Raw genomic sequence first — 22250 nt, forward strand, 5'->3', positions numbered from 1 at the left:
TATCGTCTTAAAATAAAGAGTAGATTACCCTAGGAAGTAATGCACCGATGAAGAGGAATAAATTAAAATTACTCACAGAAGGCGCTCGTGTTGAACAACTGATGAGGCGCTATGTTTAGATAGAATTTCATTCATTCTTTTGGTGGTATTTTTTGCATTGCTGTGAATTTTCTGAATGGCATTTGAATACGAGGCAGATGACCGAGAAGAAAAGGATCTTGATGAGAAAACACGGGGAGTGTATTGTTGCTCTGGAACAATTTCTTCACACCTAGAACCCTGGAATCCTGACCGGCAGACACAGACTTGAGGTCGAGAACATGAACCCCTGTTTTGACATGGTGGGTCACACACAGCTGTTAAGAAATATCAGATTAGAAGAAATCAGTGCATGTCAGCTTCCCAAATAAAGATAATTTTTAATTTCTAAACCTGCAATTATTTTTCATTAAAGAGCTTTGATCCATTCTGATTGCTGGCTCACAACATGATATGTCAAACTTGTTTATTTCCCTTCAAAGATGCTGTTGAACAATTCAATAATTTTCTGTTTTATTTGAAAACTATCACCTCATCGTAACAATTCTTTTCCAGAAACTCGTATATGTGACCATTTTCATCTGTCAAGCATCATCATCTCAGAATCAAAAGTTAGTGGGCATATCTCCTGCACCAGCTATTTGAACATAAACTAACGGCACCCATCAAGGAAGCTTCATCATCTTATTTAAAGATAAATTAATCATAGTTAAAAAGAATGCAATCATCTGAGCCATTGATGATACATATACAATGCCTACAAAAGGTATTCATTTCCCTTTGAAGTTTTCATGTTTTATTGTTTTAAAAGGTTATATCGCTATGGATTTAATTTGGTATTTTTGACACTGATAAACAGAAAAGACTCTTCTGTGTCAAAGTGAAAACAAATTTCTTCAAACTGGTCTAAATTAATTACAATTAATAAACACAAAATAATGGATTGCAGAATTACTCCCCCACTTTAAGTCAATATTTAGTAGATGCACCTTTAGCAGTAATCACAGCCTTGAATCTGTGTGGATAGGTTTCTATCACCCTTGCACATCTGAACACTGCAATTATTCCTCATCCTTCTTTACAAAACTGCTCAAACACTGTCAGATTGAATGGGCATTGTGGGTGAAAAGCCCTTTTCAAGTCCAGCCACAAATTCACAATTGTATTGAGGTCTGGACTCTGACTTGCCCACTCCAAGACATTAAATTTGTTTTTAAGCCATTTCTGTGTAGCTTAAGCTTTATGCTTGCAAGTCGCTGAAAAACTAATCTTCTCCCAAATCACAGTTCTCTTGCAGACTGCATCAGGATTTCCCACAGCACGATGCAGCCACAACCGTGCTTCACAGTGGGGATGGTGTGTTCTTGATAATGTGCGGTGTTAGGCTTACGCCAAACATAGCATTTAGTCTGATGGCCAGAAAGCTCAATTTTGATTTCATTGAACCATAGAAACCTTTTCCAGCTGACTTCAGAGTCTCCCACGTGCCTTCTGGCAAACTCTAGCCAAGATTTCATGTGAATTATTTTCAGCAATGGCTTTCTCTTTGCCACTCTCCCATAAAACTGTGACTGATGAATCACCCGGGCAACAGCTGTTGTATGCGCTGTCTCTCCCATCACAGCACTGAAATTTGTAACTCCTCCAGTGTCACTGGCCTCTTGGTGGTCTCCCTCACTAGACCCTTCTTGCACAGTCACTCAATTTTTGAGGACGGCCTTTTCAAAGTAGATTTACAGCTGTGCCACATTCTTTCCAGTTCTTGATGATTGACTTATCTGTACTCCAAGGGATATTCAGTGACTTGGAAATTTTCTTGTATTAATCTCCTAATTTGTACTTTTCAGTAACTTATTCACGGAGTTGCTTGGAGTGTTCTTTTGTCTTCATGGTGTAGTTTTTACCAGGATACTAACTCATCAGCAGTTGGTCCTTGCAGATACTGGTATATTTTTACTGCAATCAAATGAAACACCTTGACTGCACACAGGTTTCCAAAAACAGATCTCTATTTAACTAATTATGTGGCTTCCAAAACCAATTGGCTACACCCATGATGATTTGGTGTGTCATATTAAAGAACATGAATACTTATGCAATCAATTATTTTGTGTTTTATTTTTGCAATTAATTTAGAACACTTTTTAGCAATCTGCTTTTATTTTAATGAGCTGCTTTCTACTGATCAGTGTGAGAAAAAAGCCAAATTAAATCCACCATGATTCATTGTTGTAAAACAATAAAACATGAAAACTTCTAAGGAGGATTAATAATTTTATAGGCACTGTAGGTAAACAAAACATAAGTAATTACAATTTTATGGACAACTTCATACACAATAAAAATAACTATATTCCAAAAGCATAAGTTACTTTTAGTCATCCTTACAGCATCAATATAGACCCATCTTTTCCCCTTTCTTTATAAGTTTCTGCAAATTACAACCAGCAATTATATTTTTCTACCTCATTTACATGACTATAAAGAAACATAAGTGTAAACTTTAAAGAATAATTTGACTTTTTTCCCTGTAGCTTTAAAAACTATTTATTTTTAGAATAGGTCAACACAATGAATGAACTGATGATGAAAGCAATTTGGCACTGGTCTTCTAGCAGGGTATTCAAATTTATTCAGAAGGAATCATCAATGTCACATAGATTTATTGGACATTTTGTCTACAAGCCTCTCGGTATCAAGGAAAGATGATGTTGACATGGAAAGTTTGCTGGTGCAGTGCTTCCTGTAAATAGGACATATTACAGCCACAGAATAACATGTAACAGGACTGATTTAGAAACATTCTGCTCTGGATTGTGTTCAGCTACTTGAGTATTATTGTGGCTGTAATATATTCCAGGTGAGTAACAATTTATCACATTATCACATTCCAACAAAGATTGCACATCTTCTGATCCTACGTCACATCTCTCTACTGAATAGATACCATTCTTTACCAGCAGAGCCACATCATCCCCTCTCCCAACCTTCTTATCCCGTTCACAACCACAGAATCTCCTATCTGTTCCTCTGACTATTGAGTACCCTATCACTACCACTCCCTTCTTCTCCTTCTTTCCCTTCTGCACCTGGACCCATGCTCAGTGCCAATAACCTGGACTCCATGGCATTCCCCTGGGAGGTCATCCCCACAACAGTATTGCTCTTCAAAATGGTATACTTATTATTAAGAGTGCTCAGAGGAAATGCACATGGTCAAGGAGAGAACATACAAACTCCTTATAGGCAGTGGTGGGAGTTGAACCCAGGCCACTGAAACTGTAAAGTATTGTGCCAACCACCACGCTATCGTGCTGTTTCACTTATCCATAGAAGCCAAAGGTTATCCAGCTGCTGCTCCAGTTCCCTAAAACGATCTTCAAGGAGCTGCAGCTGCATGCACTTCACACAGATGTAGTTCCCTGAGAGCTCCTAGGTCTCCAACATCCAGCATGAAGAACATACAACTGCCATTAACTACGCTAGGTACAGCAAGACAAAAAAAAAAGGGAACCTTAACCGAAACTTACCCAGGGCTAACTCTCTGTCAAGCTGAAACCTCCTTTGAGCCAAAGCCTGACATTCCTACTCTCACCAATGGCCTACTCCTAACAATGGCCATCCCATTTGTCCCTTCTGTACTTTTATTAAATTCTCTATGCTCTGGTCCCACTGCTGATTGGGCCACCAGAATGAGCCTGAACACTTGCGAAAGTCTCCTTTTAATCAAGCGTCACTCATTTAAACAAAGGTACAGTATTGGCATGAATAATCCAAATAAACTTGCCTTTACAAACAGTAGCATATTCTTCTCAATTGCTGGATAGGACACTATGAATTGACATTTTTAAGAATTATTTACAGTGCACATTGATAAATGCTTGTGCTTTGTCAATTTCTTTCAACTATTTCATGGAAAGGGGTTTCTTCTGACTAAACCACACAATATTATTTTGTCATCCAAAGCTACATTTAGAATCAATCTAAAATTATCAGCATGTTAGTATCAGGGTACTTGCAAATGGCAAGTCCACTCTATCTCTGGATGCATGAAATGAGCACAGACAGTTCACTGCTGGCAACAAGTCTAGGCCTAATATTTTAATGTGGTGTTGAAAAAAATCTAACACATGGTAACTGGAAGAACTTCACAGAAGCTCCATGAATGATTAGTTATTGTCATCATCCCAACATAGTCAGCATGAAGACATTTAGACAACAAGAGAAGTAGTAATGAAAGGAAGCATGACCCATCAACAGACTTATATTTTGTAAAGCTGCACTGATGGAGATTTGGAAATAGTATTCCAACAATGCTTTTTTTCCTGTTGTGGGATAGTTGCACCATAGAGAATAGAACAGATTCAAGAGAGCCAATGCATGTTTCTTTTCCCCCAGTATATTATCTTAGTGCATTAAATACTACAAAGCGTTCAACTCAGACTTTTGGCATGCTGGTCTTCATCAGGGAGGGCACTGAGTATAGAAGTTAGGATATTATTTTCCTGTTTTACAAGATTTTGATAAAGCAGGTTGGAACTTTATTCAAAAGTACAGGGAAATGAAGGGTGATCTTAAAGAGGATTATAAAATCATGAAGGACATAGATGGGATAAATACACACAGTCTTTTTCCCAGGGATGGGGAAATCAAGAACTAGAAGACATAGGTAGGGTGAGAGGAGAAAGATTTAATAGGAACCTAGAGAGGCAACCTTTTCACCTAATAGTTCCTATTAAATCTTTCTCCTCTCACCCTACCTATGTCACAGACACTCTAGGTGGCTGTATGTGAAATAAACCACAGAACTATTTAGAATGCATGTAAGAGGATGTTTACTATAGTGAGGGAGTCTCAGAATAAATGTTCATTTAAACAGAAAAGAGGAGGAATTTCTTTAACCAGATGGTAGTGAAACTGTAGCATTCATTGCCACAGATAGCTGTAGAGGACAAGTCAGTGGGTTTATTTAAAGGAGAGCTTGGTAAATTCTTGATTAGTCAGGGTGTCAGAGGTTATGGGGAGAAGGCAGGAGAATGAGGTTGTAAAAGATTAAAATCAACCATGGTGGCATGGTGGAGCAGACTTTATGGGCCAAAAGGCCTTCTATGACTTGTGGTCCAATGGTTTAACATTTAAATGGCACTTAGACAGGTATATGGATAGGAAAAATTGAGATATGGGCAAATGGTACCAGCCTAAGTGGGACTTATGTTCAGCATGGACAAGTTGGATTGAAGGGCTTCTATTCTCTATGATTCCATCAGAACACTAAAAGCAAAAGTCAAATTGAATTTGGGTGAAGAGGTCACATCAGTTGCAGCAATGCTTCCTACAGCGAGGGAGTCTCAGAATAATGAAACTGCCTTCAGTAGAGCTGAGAATAATTCAAGTAGGACTATAATGATTCGGAATGACTGCAAAGGCCAAATGATAAGACAGTGATGGTAGGCTTGATCATCTTTCTTCTGTTATGAGGGGTGCTTATTCACAGCACATTTGTTCCCTTATATATTGGACACATCCTGAAGATAGGCAAGAATATACAATACGAATTTATATGCTGCCCATGTGTTAATTTTAGCTGAACCTAATATTCCAAGTGTGGTATAACCATGGTTTTATAGAGCTGCAACATTACCTTGTAGTTCTTAAACTCAATCCTCTGACTAATGAAGCCAGCATACCATATGCCTTTGTAACCACCCTATCAACTTGTGTGGCAGCTTTCAGAGACCCATGGACATGGCCCCACAAGTTCTCTTTCACACTTCTAAGAATCCTGCTATTAACTTTGTACTTCATCTTCAAGTCCATTCTTCTAAAGTGTATCACTTCACATTTTTCCAGATGGAACTCAATCAACAACTTCTCTGCCCGGCTTTGCATCCAGGGTATATTCTGTTGTAAACTGCAACAACATACTGCACTATGCACATGTAACACTCGCTTCTTCTAGTGGCTTAATCTGGGGCAGGGGTTCCCAAACTGGGGTGCCCGCACACCCAGGGGGTGCAACAAAGAGTGGCTTGTGTGCTTGAGTGACAAGTCATCGCTCAGCCAGCTGCCAGTGTGCCTTGAGAAGTGGTAATAACGTTTGTCCCAAGCACACTCCAGTCTCCCACTGCCCGAGTCAGCATTGAGGATTCTCATCAGTGTTACCTGGGAGTTACACCTCAGAGTTGAGGAGTCTCATCAATTTACTGTTTACAAATTTTTTCTGAATAAATTAGAATCTAAATGCTCAATTTATATTTGCATTTTATGCACTGAGTTAAAAGCTTTTTTTTAAGTTCAATTAGTTCACCCGCAGTATTGTATGTGGTCCAAAAATTAGAAATTAGACTTAAATATTACTTTTGTAGGGGGTGCAAACATTAATCAAACATTTCCTAGGGATGTGGGGCATAGAAAAGGTTGGGAACCACTGACCTAGGGGGTGATAACCCCCCCCCCCCCCCGTACAGCCAAATTTAAGAAGTCTCGTTTGGGCAGATGCTGCATGATGTGTCCCCTGTTACAAATCAGTGCCACAAAATAACAAACAGTACACACTATGCGATTAAATGATTAAGCTTTATAACTCTTACTTTGACTATATAGTTAGTAGAGAAACAAAATATAAAAGAGAGGGTGTACAATAGTTGGAGCTCGCACTTTTTCAGTAGTCCATCTTCCCCCATCAATTTCCTCCTTTGGACCCCCACTCGGAGTCCACCCCATCCAGCGATCTACCACATTTCTCCATTCGCGTCTTCTCTCTTTATCTCTCCCTCACCTTCGCGCAAAAGCCCGCAAAAACAACTGCTTCCAGAATCACAAGACAGGGCAACAAAATCCTGATTGGCTAACTTGCATCAACAGTCCGGTTATCTCCCCCATAACCCAAGCATTCCTGCTACAGAGAAACCATTACTTCAGCAGTAAACATTACAAAAGAAAGCCATTACATAGCAATGAAACCTTACAGCGCATTACACCAATAACTCCAACCTTCACATCATTTGCAAATGTACTAATCAACTCCTCCACTTCCTCACCCTAGTAGTTTATAATAATCACTAAGAGTAGGGATCGCAGGACAGATCCCTATGGAACACCACCGACCTCCAGGCAGAATATGTTCCATTTACTACCATCCACTTCCTTCTGTGAGCAAGCTATTTCCAAATCCTCTCAACCATATTTCCATGGATTCCATACCTCATGACTTTCTGTATGATCCTTTCATGCAGTTCCTTGTCAAATGCCATACTGAAATCCATATACACCACATCCTTCATCTATTTGTTTCATCTTCTCCTCAAAAAAACTTTATTAGGCTTGGAGGCATGAGCGTCCCTCACAAATGCTTGAAGTTTAGAGAAAATTTACTGAACTAGTACCTGGAATATGCAGCATGTCATTTGGGGAAACATTGGAGGGGTCAACCTTTATACATTGTTTGGAAGAGAGAGAAAGAACTTAAATGAAATCGATAGGCCTAATGGCCTACTTCTGCTCCTATATCTTATGGAAAAAGGTATGGTCCTGAGGGGCCTTTACATGGTGGATGTGGAGAGGATTTTTGCTTTTGTGAGAACAACCCATCACAAACTTTATTCCCAAACTATCAATATTTATCCATCTCATTGACTACTCTTTCAGATTATCTGTTGCTTCAGACAATTACAAAACAAATTTTTACTGCATTAATTCACCATCAAGATCTCTGCAACCTTGGCAAATTTGCTGTTGCATCCCTGAAGTATACTTCTGTAACCTCAAAGATTATTGACTACAACAATGTTCTTAATTTTCCCATATTCAACACTCCAAAATCTTAAGCTCATATATATGTTGCTCTCTTTTCACTAAATTACCCTCTTCTTCACTCACCAAGACTGTTCACTAAATTACATTTGCTCCTTGACCTTTAATACTTCAATTTTAAATTAATCCTCATCTTCTTCAAATATTTGCTTCATGCCTCCTTATTTTGGTAACCTCCTTCAGCTATATAACCTTCCAACTTTGCAATCCTCTACTTTTAGCCTGTTCAGCATTATCCTTCTTTACCCCAAAATTGTTGCAAGGTATTCACCAATTCAAGCTTCTCACTTTCTAACCTTCAAGTTAATTATTAAAACCAGGGGTCCCCAGCCTTTTTTGCACTGCGGACCAGTTTAATATTGCCAATATTCTTGCAGACCGGCCAACTCGGGTGTGGGGGGGGGGGGGCTATTCAAGTAGGGTTGCCAACTTTCTCACTCCCAAATAAGGAACAAAGGTAGCAGTCAAATACAGGGCAGTTGTGTTTACCCCGAGAAAGACTACCATGATCATGAAGCCTTGCGCGGGCACTTGTGTGTGCATGTGTGACGTGTGCATGCGTGATGTGTGCATGCATGTATGTGCTGATTTTTTCTCTACAAATCAGCTTTGCCTTAATCTTCCCGATTCTGTTAAGTGAAACTACACTGTGCATACATTATTTCTACTTTATATAGGCTGTGTCTTTATCGTATCATTCCTGCTTTTTCTATATGTTAGTGTTATTTTAGGTTTTATGAGTTATTTGGTATGATTTGGTAGGTTATTTCAAGTTCAACAGTGCGTGACAGGGAATGAGGAAAGGCACAGCTGACTCATATCGTTTCATATCGCCAAATCATATCCTTTCCTCGCAGCCCGGTAGCACATGCTTTGCAGCCCAGAGGTTGGGGACCACTGATTAAAACCAACTATTAACCAAGTCTTTTGACACCCATCCTAAAGTTCACATCTTTAAACCAGTTACAATATTGTCTGATTAAGTTCGTTTCAGATGTTTTTGGATATTTTACTCTGTGAAACACATTACAAATCTTGATCTGTAAGTTATTCTTTAGGGAATCCTGCACTCCTAAGTCACTTTATACCTCTGATATTTTAATTATCTCACCATTTGGAAAATAGTCCACACCTTTATTCCTTGTACCAAAGTGCATGACCATGCATTTTCCTACATTATATTCCATCTGCCACTTCTGTGTCCATTCCCCCAATCTGTCTAAGTCCTTCTGCAAATTCTGTTTCCTCAGCCCTGTCGTTCCCTCCACCTATCTTCGGATCACCTTCAAATTTGGACACAGAGTCATCAATTCCTTCATCTAAATCATCGACATACAACATATAAAGAAGCCCTAAGTGGGCTCAACCATAAGCTGCCCTAAAAAGCCTTCTCATAGGCATTCTACAAATTTTATCTCTTGGGATCTAGCATCAAATAGATTTTCTCAATCTACCTGGAATTTTGAAGTCCTCCATGATTATAGCAACATTGTCCTTTTTACATGACTTTACTATCTCCCATTGTAATTTGCATCCCACATCCTGGCTACTGTTCAGAAGCCTGTATATAACTCCCAACAAGGTCTTTTATACACTTGCAGTTTCCTAACTCTACCCACAAGGATTCTACATTTTCAGATCCTGTGTCATCTCTTTCTAAGGATTTGACTTCATTTTACCAACAGAGCCAACCCAAACCCATCTGCCTACCTACCTGTCCTTTTGATACAATGTGTATCCTTGGATGTTAATCTCCCAACTATGATCTTCCTTCAGCCATGACCCACTGCTAATCTCTAACTGTACAACAATTTCATCAATCTTATTCGGTATACTGTGTGCATTCAAATATATCATCATCATCATTCTTTTTGACTTTGGCTTCCTCGTACACTTTAATTCATTCCACTGATAGTAATTTTGCCCTATTATTTGCCTGTCCATCCTCACTGTACATTGTATCTACTTGTATACCAACTACCTCAGCCCTATCACTCCGGTTCCCATCCCCAGCCAAATTAGTATAAACTTTCCCTCACAGCTGCAGTAAACCCATCCACAAGAATATTAGTCCCCCTCAGGCTCAGGTGTAACCCGTCCTTTTCACACAGGTCATACTTTCCCCAGAATAGATCTCAGTGATCCAGAAATCACACCAACAATGGCCACACTGCTTACACATCCTTCTTATTGTCCACATGCTGATATCTGACCACAGAGAAGTTGAAAGCTCCTCAGCTGTTTTTTCAAACTTGCTCTGCATCACTAATGAATGACCTCTCATGCTGATTTCAGCTCACCAATAAAATGACATTATAAAACGCAAGTGGTTATGTTTGCTGCTTTAGTACCATGGACAGCTCAGATTGAAGGCTGTGGTGTCTCTTCTTTGAAACAGCTAAATTTCTCAGTATATTTCTCATTATAAATTCTGGCTGCAAAAGCCATGGATCTGGCAGAGGATTCTGGCATCTTCCCCCTTCCTTTCCATTCCCGATGAAGATTCGTGGCAGAAAACATCCACTGTTTATTCATTTCTATAGATGCTGCCTGCCGGCACATTTTGTATGTGTTGTACTGGCTGCAAAATATCTGAGAAGGAAGAGCAAATTCTGGCAGGACCTTACTTGTCTTGAAAAGTCTCAAAAGGTCTTGGTATTTCACTAGCTTATTACAAATAATTTCTTTATAAGAAGAAATTTGGGACAGTAATGAATGCTAGTAACTAAATTGTTGCCTTATCTGTAACATATTGTACCGTCCCCTTTATGTCTGCTTCCAAAAACATTGATTAATCAAGAGGAATGTTCTTCAACACTTATGTGTCCTAGTTTACACAAGTAGAAGTATATTATAACAGTTGTTTAGATTACTGTTGGAGAGAAGCTATTAATAATGATCCTGCTTACTTTATCATTCAATCACTTGTCTTCTATCCCATAACATTTATTTCTCTCCAGTCTTTTCCACATATTCCCAATTTCTCTATATTTGCTAATAAAAAACAGATGCATGATTACTTGTTTTCTATTTAAATGTAAACTCAAAACATTGAAAGAATAACACATCAAACATGAGGAAATCTGCAGATACTGGAAATTCAAACAACATACACAAAATGCTGGTGGAACACAGCAGGCCAGGCAGCATCTATAGGGAGAAGCACTGACGACATTTCAGGTCGAGACCCTTTGTCAAGAATAACACATGTTCACCTACAATAGATGCTTCCTAATTTCCTGCACCTCTCCAGATAGTAGGATTTATTATCACCTGTTTGATATGCTAACAACTTCTTATAGGTTAGTGTAAAAGGTCTTCATGGTAGGCAAGGGTGTGCCAAAGAGCCTGTATCTTGCTGGTTAATTGACCTCAATTCAGATGTTGACTAGCCAAAATGAATTCTCTGATAACTGTTTAAAAACTTTTATACCATATCACTTTTCAGGACCATATCTGGAATGGCAGTATCTGATGAAGGATACAATTCATTGTCTTTTATGGCAGGGATACTAATTCAAGACTTAGCATCTTAAACAGAAGAAGTGTATCCAATCATATCTGTACCCTTATAGGGCAGCCTCTTCCTCATAATAACAATGTTAATTCATTGTGACTTTAGTAAGTGTAGGGCTCTCAGTACCATTAACTGTGGTGTTAACTGTTCAGGCTAACAAAATGGCTTCTCTGGAACATTACTTAATGCTATAATGGGTTTCTGTAGCTGGAATGTTTGGGTTATAACTGCAGATAAGGGGGGAACTAACCAATGGAGAATTGTTATGCTATCTTGTATGTGTGAGCTGAGTGGGAGTTTGCGATCTTTTTCAGGGAGGCAAGCGAGAAGGACAGACATGTGAGGAGTAAACAGCGGTTCCAGGGCGGCAGATACTGGACTTCGGCGATTTGGACGCTGGCCGAAGGTTTGGAAGGTCGTTGTGGATGGAACCGGAGGCGTGAGCTCCAACATATTAAAATATTATGTGCACAATCTGATGAACTTACTTATTTGGCACCTTTAGGTTATCTGTTTCTACTAACCCATCACTAAGAAATAACTATAAAGCTGTAATTATTTACTGGCCTTTGGTGTATTGTCTGATATTTGTGTTGCGAGCGTGTACTGGGGGAGGGGGGTACTACACTGTATTTACACTGAAGTATTGCACTGTTGGCAGTTCACCCTAGGCGAATGGGGGTAAATTGGGGGCACAGATGCTACATAGCAACATAAAAACAGAATATTAACAATAAATACTGCAGTTCATCAGTACTATCATTAAGTTAATTTCACTGTATACTGCTAGCTTATCTTACTTAGGAAGTAGAGAAAATTAGGTTGTTGTTCAATCCCAAAGAGAGGAATTTGTAGAATGCCTACAAGATGGCTTTTTAAAGCAGCTAGTGGTTGAGCTCACTAGAAAAGACCCAATTCTGGATTGGATGTTGCGTTATGAACCAGATTTGATTAGGGAGCTTAAGATGAAGAAACCCTTTGGAAGCAGTGATCATAATATGAGAGAATTCACCCCACAGCTTGAGAGGGAAAAGCTAAAATTTGATGTATTGGTATTATAGTTGATTAAAAGCACCTACAGAAACATGAGAAATCATGCTGACAAAGTCAGTCAAAAATCAATGTAAAAGCAAAAGAAAGATTAAAATTTAGCAAAAAATCATGGGAAACTTTTCAAAACCAACAAAAAGCAACTCAAGAAAGCAATAAGGAGAGAAAAGATGAAATATGACAGTAAACTAGTCGATAATATAAAAGAAGATACCAGAAGATATTTTTAAGATATACAAAGAATAAAGAGGACATTAGACCATTGGAAAATAACACTGGAGAGATAGAAATGGTGAACAAAGAAATAGCAGACAAACTAAATTTTGCATTAGTATTTTTATTAGCATTTTGTATTTTGCATTAGTTTTCACTGTGGAAGATGCCAGCATCATGCAAAAAAATTCAGAAGTGCCAAAGTGCAATGAGTGTAGTCACTATCACTAAGGAGAAGGTGCTTTAGAAGCTGAAAGGACTGACAGAAAATAAGTCATATGGACCAAATGGACTACATCCCAGGGTTCTGAAAGAGGTAGATGAAGAGACAGTGGAGACAGTCTGGTTGAAAGTCAGAAACAGGAAGGGAGCTTCCGATTGGAAGTATTCCGTAGATGATGCAATAGAGACACTGAGGAGCAAATCAGGAGGCAAATTTTTAGAAAGGTGCAAAAATAACAGGCTTGGTATTTTGGGTGACTTCAATTTCCCTAATATAGATCAGCACCTCCTTAGTGCAAAATGCTTAGATACGGCAGAATTTGTTAGGTATGTGCAGGAAGGATCCTGACACAATATGTGGACAGACTGACTAGAGAAGGAGCTATATTGGATCTGGTACTAAGCAATGAACTTAGTCAAATGACAGATCTCTCCATGGGTGAGCATTTTTGAGACAATGACTACAATTCCCAGGCCTTTACTATAGCTTTGCACAATAATAGGAGCAGGCAGCATAGGTATAAGGGGAGGGCAAAATTGGGAATCGATGAACTCAGGGAAATGCACAACAGAAATGTGGAGGATATTTAAGAAGCACTTGCATAAGGTTCAGAATAATTTTGTCCCATTGAGGCAGAGAACGGATGGTAGAGTGAAGGAACAATGGCTAACAAGAGATGTGGACCATCTAGTCTAGAGGAAGAAAAAAGCACACTTAAGATTTAGGAAGTGAGGATCAGACAAGATTCTGGAGAGTTAAAAGCTAATCAGGAACAGCATTTGAAAGGAGAGCTAGAAAAAGGGTATGAGAAGGCCTTGGCGAGTAGGATTAAGGAAAACCCTAAGGTGTTCTACACATATGTGAGACCAGGACATTGAATAGAGTGAGGGTAGAACTGATCAGAGATAGAACAGGAAAAGTGCCTGGAGTTGACAGAGGTAGGGGTGGTCCTTAATGAATATTTTGCTTCAATATTCACCAGTTAGAGGGACCTTGACAAATGTGCAAACTGTGTAAAACAAGTTGTTATGTTAGAACATGTCAACGTTAAGAAGGAGGATATGCTATCAAGAGAATAAATTGCTGTTGCTGAACCCTTGGCAAAGAACTTTGCATCCTCACTGGCTACAGGTGTAGTATCAGAAGACTGGAGGGTGGCAAATGTTATTAATTTGTTCAAAAAAGGTAATAGGGATAACACTGGGAATGATAGACCAGCAATTATTACATCTTATGGTGTGCTGACCTTTAATAGTCAAGTGACTGAGTTCAAGAGCCACAAGGTAACGTAGCAGCTCTATATAATTCTCTTAGACCACACTTGAAATAGTGTGTTCAGTTCCAGGTACCTCATTATAGAAAAGGTGTGAAACATTTAGAGAGATCACAAAGGAGATCTACCAGGATTTTACCTGGATTAGAGAGCATGTCTCATGAGGATAGGTTAAGCAAGCTGGAGCTTCTTTCTTTGAAGCAAAGGATAGATGACTTGATGGAAGTGTACAAAGTGAGAAGAGGCATAGATAGACAGAACAGCCAGACATTTTTCTCAGGGTGGAAATGGCTAATACAAAGGACCTTTTGCACTGCTCCAAACATGAGATCAGGTCAATCAATCCAGAAGCTGATGAAGATAGAGAAAACAGTGTCCACAAACATCTCTTCTTCCCAGAAACCCCAAGGAACAGCAAATATCAGACAGTATCTTCTTTCTTAGCCCACTGCACCACTTTCCCAGTCCAAAGGTAATGCAAAAGTTTTCAGTGGAAATGCTCTTTTGTATGCATGAACTAGCAATTCTTGATCATGTAACAAAATACTGTAGTTACCAGTGTTTCCCAAGCTGTTTACCATAGTTAGCATATTTGTGATTTTATAATATTAGTTGCATATGTACCCAAAAATATGCAAAGAAATTCTCATCAACTAAGTGATTTAGAATCACTATTCTAAATAGTTCTTGCTGTATTCTGTAGCTTACTGAAAGAAGTGACACAAGCGGACAGAGTAATACAAAAGGCATTTGATATACTTGCTTTTATAGCTTGAAACACTGAGTACACAGACTCCCCAAGTAATGGATAAACTGATTTACGGAAATCCAAATTAAATTCTCCCATACTTTAAAGCACATTACAACAGATAATAGGTGCAGGAGTAGGCTATTTGGCCCTTCAAGCCAGCACCACCATTCAATGAGATCATGGGTGATCATACACAATCAGTACCCCGTTCCTGCCTTCTCCCCATATCCCTTGACTCTGCTATCTTTAAGAGCTCTATCTAACTCTTTCTTGAAAGCATCCAGAGAATTGGCCTCCACTGCCTTCTGAGGCAGAGCATTCCATAGATCCACAACTCCCTGGGTGAAAAAGTTTCTCCTGAACTCTATTCTAAATGGCCTACCCCTTATTCTTAAACTGTGGCCTCTGATTCTGGACTCTCCCAACATCGGGAACATGTTTCCTGCCTCTAGTGTGTCCAATCCCTTAATAATCTTATATGTTTCAATCAGATCTCCTCTCATCCTTCTAAATTCCAGTGTATACAAGCCCAGTTGCTACATATGACAGTCCCGCCATCCTGGGAATCAACCTCGCGAACCTACGCTACACTCCTTCAAAAGCAAGAATGTCCTTCCTCAAATTTGGAGACCAAAAGTGAACACAATACTCGAGGTGTGGTCTCACCAGGGTCCTGTACAACTGCTGAAGGAACCCTTTGCTCTTATACTCAACTCCCCTTGTTATGAAGGCCAACATGCCATTAGCTTTCTTCACTGCCTATTGTACCTGCATGCTTACTCTCAATGACTGATGAACAACGACACCTAGATCTCGTTGTACTTCCCCTTTTCCTAACTTGACAGCATTCAGATAGTAATCTACCTTCATGTTCTTGCCACCAAAGTGGATAACCTCACATTTATTCACATTAAACGGTATCTGCCATGCATCTGCCCACTCACCCAACCTGTCCAAGTCACCCTGCATTCTTCTAACATCCTCCTCATATTTCACACTGCCACTCAGCTTTGTGTCATCTGCAAATTGGTTGATGTTACTTTTAATCCCTTCATCTAAATCATTAATGTATATCGTAAATAGCTACAGTCCCAGCACCGAGCCTTGCGGTACCCCACTCGTCACTGCCTGCCATTTTGAAAAGGACCCGTTAATCCCTACTCTTTGTTTCATGTCTCCCAACCAATTTTCTATCAATGTTAGTACCCTACCCCCCAATACCATGTGCTCTAATTTTGCCCACTAATCTCCTATGTGGGACCTTATCAAAGGCTTTCTGAAAGTCCAGGTACACTACATCCACTGGCTCTCCCTTGTCCATTTTCATAGTTACATCCTCAAAAAATTCCAGAAGATTAGTCAAGCATGATTTTCCTTTCGTAAATTCATGCTGACTCAGACCAATCCTGTTACTGGTTTCCAGATGTGCGCTATTTCATCTTTTATAATTGACTCCAGCATCTTCCCCACCATTGATGTCAGGCTAACTGGTCTATAATTCCCTGTTTTCTCTCTCCCTCCTTTCTTAAAAAGTGGGATAACATTCCCTCCAATCCTCAGGAACTGATCCTGAATCTATAGAACATTGGAAAATGATTACCAATGCTTCCATGTGACAAGATGACAAAAAAAATGGTAAAATCTTTGACGGTATTCATTAATGACTGGATACAGTATATATTCCATTAATTTAATTATAGTTAGCATTACGATGAATATTTAATGAAATGAAAGAATTAAAAGAATTAAAAGAACTGTATAGTGAAATGAGTGGAAAGCGGCTATAATAATGGATGTTTCTGACACGGAAAAATTAGCTATTGAACTTAAGATCTATTTGCTGCTGTGAGGAATTTCCAATACCAGAAGGGACATGGAAAATGGATACATTTCTCTAATAATGCAGAACTGCATTGTTTTCTCTGACAATGTGATATCAGAGAGTTGTAACAAATCTTAAGGCATTCCTTAGTAATATTTTGTAGGTAAGATCATATTTAGAATCAGAATCGGGGTTGATATCACTGGCATATGTCTTAAAAGTTGTTGTTTTGCGATAATAAGTAAATATGTAAAAAATATATTAGCTAAGTAGTACAAAAAGAGAAATCAAAGAAAATAGTGAGGTAGTGTACATGGGTTCATTGTCTGTTCAGAAATCTGATGGTGGAGAGGAAGAAACTCTTCCTAAAATATTGAGATGTCTTCAGCCTCCAGTACCTCCTCCTTGATGGTAGCAGTGAGAAGAGGTCATGTCCTGGTGATCGGGAAACCTTAATGATGGATGTTGTCTTCTTAAGGCATTGCCTTTAGAAGACGTCCTCAACACTGGGGAGGCTAGTGCCCCCCATGATGGAGATGGCATAGTTTACAACCCTCTACAACTTTTTTTGATCTTGTGTAGAGGCCTCTCCATATCAGACATTACACAACCAGTTAAAATGCTCTCCACAGTACGGCTGTAGAAATTTGCTAGTCTTTGGTGACATACCAAATCTTCTCAAGCTAATGAAATATAGCTGCAGTCATGCCTTCTTTATAATTGCATCAATATGTTGGGCCCAGGATAGATCCTCAGAGATACTGACACCCAGGAACTTGTAACTGCTTACTCTTTCCACTGATGATCACTCAATGAGAACCGGTGTCAGTTTCTTTGATTTCCCCTTCCTGGAGTCCTCCATCTATTCCTCGTCTTACTGAAGCTGAATGCAAGGTCGTTGTTGCAACAACCAGATGATCCATTTCACTCCTGTATGCCTCCTCATCACCATCTGAAATTCTGTCGGCAAATTTATAGATAGTGTTTGAACTGTGCCTATCCACATACATGTGTGTAGAAAGAGTAGAGTAATGGGCTAAGCACATGCCCTTGAGGTGCACTGGGGTTGATTGTCAGCAAGATCTTATTTCCAAACCACACTAACTGTGGTCACTCAATGAGTACGTAAAGGATCCAGTTGCTGAGGGAGGTACAAAGGCCCAGGGTTTGGAGCTTCTTCATTAGGGTATAATGGTGTTGAACACTGAGCTGTAGTCAATAAACAGCAGCTTGACATAAATATTGCTATTGCCCAGGTGATCCAAGGCTGAGTGGAGAGCCAGTGAGATTGCATTCACTGTAGACCTATTGTTGTGAAAGGCAAATTGCAGCAGGTCTAGGTCCTTACTTAAGCAGGAGTTGATTCTGACCATGCCTAACCTCTCAATGCACGTCATCAGGCTAGATGTAAGTACAACTGAGTGATATTCATTAAGGCAGCTCACCCTGATCTTCTTGGGCACTGGTATGACTGTCACCATTTTGAAACGTGGGAAACACCAACTGCAGCAGTGAAAGACTGAAGATGTCCTTGAACATGCCAGCCAGTTGGTTTGGCACAAGTTTTCAGTGCTGTATCAAGTTCACCATCAAGGCCTGACACCTGGTGAGGGTTCACCCTCTTGAAAGACGTTCTGACGTCGGCCTCCAAGACAGAGATCATAGGATGATCAGATGCTGCGGAGATTTGCAGATGTGTAGCTTTATTCTCCTTTTCAAAGTGTGCATAAGAGGCTTTGAGCTCATTTGGGAGTGAAGCATCACAGTCATTCACAATACTAGGTTTTGCCTTGGAGAAAGTAATGGCCTGCAAACCCTGCTGGAGCTGGCATACATCAAATTCCATCTCTAGATTCAAATGGAATTGTTTTTACTCTTAAAATGTATTAATCTTGTTAAGATTTTTCATCTTTTATATTCATTTTGCATTTAACTAATAAAATTATTTTATCAAGTATACTATCAGAATCCAAGTCATACATTATCAAAACAAAATTTTACCACAGTTAGATAATGACAAAAATATTTTCCTTAAATATGTTACTTACGTTTCATACATCGGTTTGTACTTCGGCTCACAGTCCATCCAGGGCAGCATTTTTTTCCACAAACATTAGGCCTATAAGGAAAATCACATTTGTAAATTATAAAATTCTTCTTCACAAAGATTTATTTATTTTAGTTATTTTAAGTAGGAATGTTCATTTTAAATCACAATCAATGCCTCAGTATACCTCTAAATCTAGCTGAGCAAGCCTACCAGGTCTACATTGCAAGCCTAGTTACTGTTCTGTATGATATTAAATTATTTTAGATGGGATGATGGTTAGGGAAATAAAATCGGAAATATAAAAAAGCTAGATAAGCTACCAGTCCTATATGCCATTCTGGTCATTTTGTTACTATGACGCAGCCAAAGACCAAATGGTTGCAAATACTCATTGTCAATATATGTCATTGTGCCTGCATTTGCACAAAGTCAGAGTAATTGAAAATTAGAGATGAAAAAATCCCCAGAAAAGTACTATTTCTGCTATTTGTATTGAACTTCGTAGCCATTTTGCCCCAGCTTAACATTCAAACGGCTAACTAATTCAAGCTACCTTATTAAAGAACATTCTCCTTTGACCAGTCCTCATATCTCAGACAATGCATCACGAAGGAAATTTCAATTTATTGTAGAAATGAACAAGCAATAATAAAGGCAAACACGAGGAAATCTACAGATGCTGGAAATTCAAGCAACACACACAAAATGCTGGTGCAAAGCAGCAGGCCAGGCAGCATCTATAGGGAGAAGCACTGCCGATGTTTCAGTCCTGACAGAGGATCTCGGCCCGAAACGTCAACAGCGCTTCTCCCTATAGATGCTGCCTGGGCTGCTGCGTTCCACCAGCATTTTGTGTGTGAAGCAATAATGTTAGGCTGCATCAATTAATTCTTTATTAGTCAGCAAGTTATTTTATCCTGGGCCACTTATTACTTAATACTCCCTGGACTCCCCCTTGTGAATTCAATTATCCCTCTTAAACTTTCCTAGGGCTGAGCCACAGAATAAGGAATTAAAAGAAACAAAAACATAAATGTGTAAGTCAGATCCAGAATTTTTTTTTAAAAATTGTCAATTATACATGCTAATTTTAAATGAGAACAAATGAATTCTTCATTATTTTCATTTTGGTAGCCTAAGCATAATTGAGTTATTCATACTCAATTTCATTTGCATTCTAAGAGCATATGAAACAGGAATAACAAACATCAAACAACAAAAATTAAGAGTAAAATTTCTACTGTTTACTTGCACTGTCAGAAAGAATGAGGAATCAGTGTGAGATGCATAACAAGTGGAAAATAACTACTGGAAAAGAAAGAATGTTAAAGAATAGAATCAGAATCAGGATTATTATCACTCTGAAATTTGTCACTGTGGCAGCAATACAAGGAAAAACATTAAATATTGCTATAAGTTACATTAAATAGTGCAAATGAGGAATAGCAAAGTAGTGTTTATGAGTTTGTACACCATTCAGAAATCTGTTGACAGAAGGGGGGAAAAAATCTGTTCCTCAAACTCTGAGTGTGGGTCTTCAGTTTCCTCTTCTATTTCCCTTGTGGTAGTAACAAGAAGAGGCAGGTCCCAGATGGTGAGGGTACTTAATGATAGATGCTATCTTCTTGAGGCACCGCCTTTTCAAGATGATAGAAGGGGAATATAAATCAACTATGTGGACGCAGCCAGCTGGCTAGTGGTGTAGTGGCATCAGCATTAGACTTTGGAGTGAAGGCTTCCTCGTTCAAATCCAGCCGGCTCCCTTGCATGCTTTCCATCTGTGCTGGGTTGAGTGTTGAGCTAGCAACTCGGCCTTGTAAAAACAAGAAAGCCTGCTTAAAAAAAATGCCGTCACAATGGTGTCCTGATTACTTCACTTGGAGTTAAGGGCTTTTCTCTTCTTCATGTGGACACAGCATGGCAGATCATGAAACCATCATACCCTTGATGCACCTTGCCACGTCAGTAAAGCAGCACATAATTAATTTCCTCTTCCACCCTAGGCATTCACTCTTCTCCCCCCTTCCATCAGGGCAGAAGATCTATAATACCTATAAAAAGTATTCAGCCCCTTTGGAAGTTTTCATGTTTTATTGTTTTAAAGCATTAATTTAAAAGTATGGATTTAATTTGATACTTTTATGTCAAAGTGAAAACAGATCTCTACAAAGTGATCTAAATTAATTACAAAATAGTTGATTGCATAACTAGTCACCCCCTTTAATACAACACACTAAATCATCACTGATGCAGCCATTTGGTTTTAGAAGTCACAGAATTAGTTAAATAGAGATTTGTTTTTGGAGACCTTTGTGTAGTCAAGGTGCTTCAATGGATAGTAGTAAAAATGCACCTGTATCTGGAAAGTCCAATTGTTGGTGAGTTGGTATCTTGGCGAAAACTACACCATAAAGACAAAAGAACACTCCATGCAACTCTGTGAAAGGTTATTAATAAGCTCAAGTCAGGAGATCAATACAAGCCATTTTCCAAGTCACTGAATATGCCTTGGAGTATTCAGTCAATCATCTAGAAATGGTAAGAATATGGCACAACTTCAAATCTGCCTAGAGAAGGTCATTCTCAAGAACTGAGTAACTGTGTGAGAAGGGGATTAGTAAGGTAGGCCACCAAGGGACTTATGACAACTCTGGAGGAGTTACAAGCTTCAATGGCTGAGAAGGGAGAGACTGTGCATACAACTGTGCCCAGATGCTTTACCAGTCCCAGCCGTATGGGAGAGTGGCAAAGACTGTTGAAAAAAAAAACTCACATGAAATCTCAACTAGAGTTCACCAGAAGTCATGTGAGAGACTCTGAAGTCAGCTGGAAGGAGGTTCTCTGGTCTGATGAAACCAAAATTGAGTATTTTTGGCCATCAGACTAAACTCTATGTTTGGCGTAAGCCAATCACCACACATCATCAAGAACACAACATCCCTACCATTAAACATAGTGGTGGCTGCATCAGGCTGTGGAAATGTTTCACTGCAGTCAGCCCTGGAAGGATTGTGAAGGTAGAGGGTAAAATGAATGCAGCAAATTACAGGTAAATCCTGGAGGAAAACCTGATGCAGTCTGCAAGAGTAACTGCAACTTGGGAGAAAATATGTTTTCCAGCAAGACAATAACCCCAAGCATAAAGACAAAGCTACACAGGAATGGCTTAAAAACAACAAAGTTAATATCCTGGTGTGGCCAAGTCATGAGTCCAGACCTCAATCCAATTGAGAATTTATGGCTGGACTTGAAAATGACTGTTCGTGTACGATCCCCATGCAATCTGACAGAACTTGAGCAGTTTTGTAAAGAAGAATAGGGAAAAATTGCAGTGTCCAGATTTGCACAGCTGATAGAGACTTATCCACACAGAATCAAGGCTGTAACTGCTGCCAAAGGTGCATCTACTAAATACTGACTCGAAGGGGGTGAATACAAATGCAATCAATTATTGTGTGTCTTATATTTGTAATTAATTTAGATCATTTTATAGAAATCTG

At 39.2% G+C, this 22250-nt stretch overlaps 1 protein-coding gene across 2 annotated transcripts in view; it reads right to left on the bottom strand.

Annotated features, from left to right (window-relative positions):
- LOC132389583 (latent-transforming growth factor beta-binding protein 2-like) overlaps positions 1 to 22250 on the bottom strand; it is a 408009-nt gene that overhangs the window by 337343 nt on the left and 48416 nt on the right. For both annotated transcript variants that reach the window (XM_059962068.1, XM_059962075.1), the window contains exons 2-3: positions 18749 to 18819; positions 77 to 356 (exon numbers count right to left, since the gene is read on the bottom strand). In XM_059962068.1, the coding sequence (XP_059818051.1) occupies positions 77 to 356; positions 18749 to 18819 (351 nt within the window). The remainder of the gene's footprint in view (positions 1 to 76; positions 357 to 18748; positions 18820 to 22250) is intronic.

This window comes from Hypanus sabinus, chromosome 2 (assembly GCF_030144855.1).
Source record: "Hypanus sabinus isolate sHypSab1 chromosome 2, sHypSab1.hap1, whole genome shotgun sequence".
Classification (NCBI taxonomy): Eukaryota; Metazoa; Chordata; class Chondrichthyes; order Myliobatiformes; family Dasyatidae; genus Hypanus; species Hypanus sabinus.